At 46.9% G+C, this 5,861-nt stretch overlaps 1 protein-coding gene across 2 annotated transcripts in view; it reads left to right on the plus strand.

Annotated features, from left to right (window-relative positions):
- Nucleotides 1-305: 305 nt before the first annotated feature.
- Nucleotides 306-5,861, plus strand: part of FRZB (frizzled related protein) — a 33,781-nt gene continuing 28,225 nt past the window's right edge. For both annotated transcript variants that reach the window (XM_029932964.1, XM_029932965.1), the window contains exon 1: nucleotides 306-1,384. In XM_029932964.1, the coding sequence (XP_029788824.1) occupies nucleotides 907-1,384 (478 nt within the window). In that variant the 5' untranslated portion in view covers nucleotides 306-906. The remainder of the gene's footprint in view (nucleotides 1,385-5,861) is intronic.

Raw genomic sequence — 5,861 nt, forward strand, 5'->3', positions numbered from 1 at the left:
GTGGGGATAGGAAAGAGGTGCACGTCTCAAGTCCGCGCTGTGCTGGGTTCTGGCACCCTGGCTGCTTCTCGAGGCTCCCCCCCCCAGCTCTGCCTCCAACCCGCAGACCTTGTATCCCCCCTCCCCGCCCCCGCCCATTCCCGCTGCCCTCCCCGGGAAGGGGAGCAGGCATTAGAGGGCTGAGACTGCACCCGGGGGGTTGGCGGTTGGGGGGCGGGCGGGGCGGAGCTGCCTCTCTGGCCAGGAGGTGGGAAAAGTAAAGCGCAGCGGTCGGAGGAGCAGACCTCGCGTCGAGGCTCCTCCGGCTGGTCCTTCCTGCCAGCGGCGATCGCTGCTGCAGCAGCGGCAGCGCACAGCAAGAACTGGGTCTTTTTGCTCAGGCTACAAGAAACTCTTGTTGCACCCTCCTCCCCCATTAGGAGGCTTTTCCTTCTGGTTTCCCCTCCCCCCCACCGCACTTTCCCCCCTCCCCCATTGGAGAATTTCATGCTTCTGTTAGCACCTTTTCATAATCCAGGGGACGTGACGGTCCAGAGCTCCAACTGCCTCAGCTGAATTCTACTTTTGTTTTTATTTCTCCCTCGCTTCCTCTTGTTTCCCTCTAATCTGATTCATCTGCGAAGTCTGATGCTTCTGCCAGAGGGAGCGAGGAATAAATAGATGCTGCTGCCCCAGAAGGCTTAGACGTCGGGAAAGACCAGCCAGAGCGGCAGGGGCGGCGGCGGCCGGAGCTTGGCGGAGCTCGTGGGACCCCATTGGGGGAATTTGATCCAAGGAAACTGAGCTCGTCGGGGGAGGAGAAGCTCCCAGGTCGTTGTGTCCACTTCCAGGGGGGAAGAGGGGACTGCGAAGCCGGCCGGTCGGCGTCCTCGGCTCTGCTGCGCCCTGCCCCGTCCTGCCGGAATCATGGTCTGCGGCGGTCCGGGAGGGATGCTGCTGCTGCGGGCCGGGCTGCTCGCCCTGGCCGCGCTCTGCCTGCCCTGGGTACCCGGAGCAAGAGCTGCAGCCTGTGAGCCCGTCCGCATCCCCCTGTGCAAGTCCCTGCCCTGGAACATGACCAAGATGCCCAACCACCTGCACCACAGCACCCAGGCTAACGCCATCCTGGCCATTGAGCAGTTCGAAGGTCTGCTGGAGACCCACTGCAGTCCGGATCTGCTCTTCTTCCTCTGTGCCATGTACGCGCCCATCTGCACCATTGACTTCCAGCACGAGCCCATCAAGCCCTGCAAGTCAGTGTGTGAGCGGGCCCGGCAGGGCTGCGAGCCCATCCTCATCAAGTACCGCCACTCGTGGCCCGAGAGTCTGGCCTGCGAGGAGCTGCCTGTTTACGACCGTGGCGTGTGCATCTCTCCCGAGGCCATCGTCACCGCGGACGGAGCGGGTGAGTCCAGATCCGGCCCAGCCTCAGTCCCGACCTCTAGCCACCCCACTTCTGCAGTTTTTGTTACGGTTACTCTCCTAGTCACTCCTCTGTGGAGCACCACTTACTTCTTCTCTCTTGCAGACCAATGTACTCCATTCTGATAGGTTATCTGTCTTTCTAAAACTCGCAGTTCATTCCACTCCCAGTCACACTTGTGCTCAACAGTGACCCTTCGCTTTACACGTCCAAGTAATCACATCTTGTAGAGTGATGCTGTTTTCTTATGTTCTTAATTTGTTTACAGCCACTGAACTTTGTTGTGGGATTCTCTTACATTCTCAATTAACCGATCAATACTGTTTTCCGTGCATTTCCTGTTTTAGCCGCTTGTCAAGATTGTATGGTGAAAACAAAAACTGGGGAACCATTTTCTTCTAGTCATTAAAAATGCCTAGATAATTTCAGTAACTTTACTCCAACCCACAGATGTTAGTGGTATGTGTTTGCTCCAAGTCCAATTTGAGCAATTACCTTCACCTTAAATTTCTCCCGTCCTTTCAATGAGATAAATTGTTCTTCCATTCCAGACGGAAACAGCTGTGAAACATTGCTATGCACTGCTAATTAGCTTCTGTGACTTGCTCCCAGCCACAGAGCTGGCGAAGTGAAATTGCTGGGCTCTTTTCACATTCCCACATGCCTTCAAGTCCTTTTGTAAGTGACATATGGATGAAAGGAGTTATATTTAAGGTGTGCTATCATATGCTCACGTAATGTTATTTTTAATCTCACCCCTTACCCTACTGTTAGGCTCTGCAAACATGTCTTTCATACCTTGTTTCATGCCCTTTGTACTGTGTGCACCAACTACACATTCATCTTCATCTTTCCCTACTATAAAGCTTGATTGTAGTTCTGCATTTAATGGAATCAGTCACAAGTTGTTTTCTCACTAGTGTTTCGTCTAATTAGGACAGTCAAAACTCCTAAGACCCCAGCTAAAGCCAGTTCATTATAGTTCATTTAATTCTCACTTAATAGCACTCCTACCAATTACCTCTCAACTCAAATTTCACCCTTCATATAATTTCGTATTTTTTATGGTTGGTTCTCTTTCATGCCTTCCCCAGATGAACTGTTATTAAATGTGATGACTCGATTGCCTCCTCTGTTCATTTCCTGGACAGCAGTTTTTTCCTCCTTCTGCCGTTCAATGTGCTCAGCCTAAGCTCATGCCCATAGTTCATGTTTAGGTAACAGTTCTTGGTTGTCAGAGACTTGATTTGGAAAAATGGTTTTCTGTGCACATTGTCCTGCTTACCATAAAATGAGTGGAGAGGCGAAAAATACAAATAGCTGCAAAACCAAAACTGAACAGAAGATTTTCCATGGTCCCGTCACTTAATCACTCTTTGAAGATACCTGTTGTCATCTTGATTTTAATCAAGAATGAAGAACTGGTTGTATAATGTAAGCAGAAAGCAATGTATTTCTTCTTAATCTTTGGTCTCCAAGAATGCTCTCCAGTCACAGGCTGTGCAGATTCTGGAAGAGCTTGGTCAGTTGCTGCCCGGGTTTGCCAGACACTTAGAATCTGTTAAATGCTGGTGCTTCACTCAGGCCAGCGACTAGGAATGAGGTGGCTATGGTTCCCTCTGAAATGCTTTCCTCCCCTTAAAGGAAAAGACGTGCTCTAACACCTCTCTTCGAGATGGACCTCAAATGAGAGAAGTTTGGCAAGATGAACAGCTTTCAAAAGCTGTGGTCACGATGGATGGGAAGCAGCTTCCTTAAGTGTCCCTGAATTATCTATCATTGGGGACCAAATGCAGAAAAATCGACTCATTGAAGCTCTCAAATAGGATACGCATAGAAACAATTTGTCAGTAAGTGGGACCTGGTTTCTGAGCTGCTTTAAGATGCCATAATAGCTGCTTTGTTGACAGCATCCTTGTTGAAAGAATAGGTACAGGAGTAGGTGGCAGTAGGGACCATATTTTTGTGATGGTCTCCCTCTCCCCCTCCCTTTCCCACAACCTTCAGTGTAAATCCAAGACCCTGGTGGCAGGTGGGAGCGTCAGGGGAGGTGGGCATGGGGGAATGGAGAGGTGGATTCTAACCCGAAGGGTCCCCTGGGTTCCAAGCCTAGCTTACTGAAAATTGGATTCCCTATCCTGGGTCAAACTGTTGGGCACCTGGAAATACTTAGTCACTACCATATGTGACCAGTTTAATTTATGATGCAATATACTCCTTGGTTCAGTGGGGTAGGATAGTTCACGAAGCAGCTTTTCTCCCCCTCTAGGTATAAACAGAATCGCTTGTGCTTTATGACTAGAATCCAGCCAAATATAAAAATGAGGTCTCCCTGAATAAAAGGGAGCACCCCTTCACATTCCTTCAATGCCAAGAGGATTTTCAACTCCTACCTTTTACATGGGTCTCTTCCTTCCCTGCGCAGTAGGATTCCACAAACACATTTAGGCCCATTTAATTTATGTGTTGAAAGAGAGCAGGACTTCAAACCACTTTTTGCTTTTGAAATACTAACAGCCAGCATACATTAAAAAAAGAAAAGAAAAAAGATCCTATCCTGATGGTTACCAACAAATTCACATTAAATGTATTCTTTTTCTACATTGTATATTGACTATGGAGTTGTGGCTTCATCTACAACTGCTTTATTGGAGGACTCATTTCTGCCAGTTAAGACCTCTAGTCCTGCCTTCAGTGTTGTATGGCAAGTAAAGAGTATGGGTAGAAGCCCTGCAGGCCAGGTGTTGAATCTGGACTCTGCTTCCTATCAAGTGTTATTATAGGCAAGTTATATAACCTCTCTGGTTTAAAGTTTTCTGATCTGTACCATGGCAACAGCACTGCCTACATCCGCAGGCAAGGTGAACATAAAATTAAAGATCATGGTACCTGGGACATCATCCCTAACAGATTGGTACTGCTGCTTTTGCTTTTTTGCCACTATTATCATTGTTATATCAAAATGATGGGTTTTTTTTTTTTGAAATGGTATGTTGGTCAGTGCAGATACAGCCTAGAGTTTTTATCACTTCACCTCTAAAAACAAGCTTCACACAGGACCCAACTGGAAAAGCAGATCTTACTTCTTCTGAACACACAAGCTTAATATTTAATTTTACACAAATAAACTGGGACCTCAGGATGAAGAACAAATCCCTTTTGGGAGCAACAGGAAGAAAGAATGAGTGAGATGGATGTCTGTTAGTTATAAATAGTAAATCTCGGAAATATAGAGATCAAGAATTAAGAAAATTTATGGTATGATATTTCCCAGCTATTTATTCAGCACCCATGGTTCACCATGCCAAGGGCTTTATAATCGGCCCTCAGTCACTGCTGGTTTCTGCGGTAGTGTTAGCTTGTCACCCAGTTCTTGCTCAACACATTTCTCCAGCCCCTCTCTTGCTGCCTGGGCTGCACTGACTTTCACATGCATGCAGTACTGTTTAGTCATATCTCTGGTCTCTGGGAAACAGGCAGCCTTTTCTTCAGCCCTGGTCTCCAAATATTTGTGGGGCCAAATACCAAGAAGAAAAAATTATTTAGTGTGATAGGAGGAAAATGGAATGGAAAGGAGAAATGGAGATTTTAGAATTCTAAAGATTTCTTTGTTTTAAATGTTATTTAATTTTGAGAGAGCATGAGAAGAGAAGGGGCAGAGAGAGAGAGAGAGAGAGAGAGAGAGAGAGAGAGAGAGAGAATCCCAAGCAGGCTCCATGCTGCCAGCTGTGGAGCCTGATGTGGGACTTGAACTCACGAACTGTGAGATCATGACCTGAGCTGAAACCAAGAGTCAGATACTTAACTGACTGAGCCACCCAGGCCCCCCTAAAGTTCCTTCATTACATAAAATATTAAAAGGCATTCTGGGTGGGGTAGGGAAGAGACTGTCTCAGAGTTATGGTATTTCATCACAGCTAATCATTTTTTTCTTTATAGTTTATTGTCAAGTTGGTTTCCATATAACACCCAGTGCTCTTCCCCAAAAGTGCCCTCCTCCATCACCCTCTTCCCCTTTCTCCCTCCTCCTTTGGCCCTCAGTTTGTTTTCAGTATTCAAGAGTCTCTTATGATTTGCTTCCCTCCTTCTCCCTAATTCCACCCCCCCCCTTCTTCTCCCTATCATCCTCTCCCATTAGACCTATGAGTGCAAACATATGGTATCTGTCCTTCTCCGCCTGACTTATTTCGCTTAGCATGACACCCTTGAGGTCCATCCACGTTGCTACAAATGGCCATATTTCATTCATTTTCATTGCCATGTAATACTCCATTGTGTGTGTATATATATATATATATATATATATATATATATATATATATATATACCACATTTTCTTGATCCATTCATCAGGCGATGGACATTTAGGCTCTTTCCATGTTTTAGCTATCGTTGACAGTGCTGCTATGAACATTGGGGCACATGTGCCCCTATGCATCAGCACTTCTGTATCCCCTGG

The sequence above is a fragment of the Suricata suricatta genome, chromosome 3, assembly GCF_006229205.1.
Source record: "Suricata suricatta isolate VVHF042 chromosome 3, meerkat_22Aug2017_6uvM2_HiC, whole genome shotgun sequence".
Classification (NCBI taxonomy): Eukaryota; Metazoa; Chordata; class Mammalia; order Carnivora; family Herpestidae; genus Suricata; species Suricata suricatta.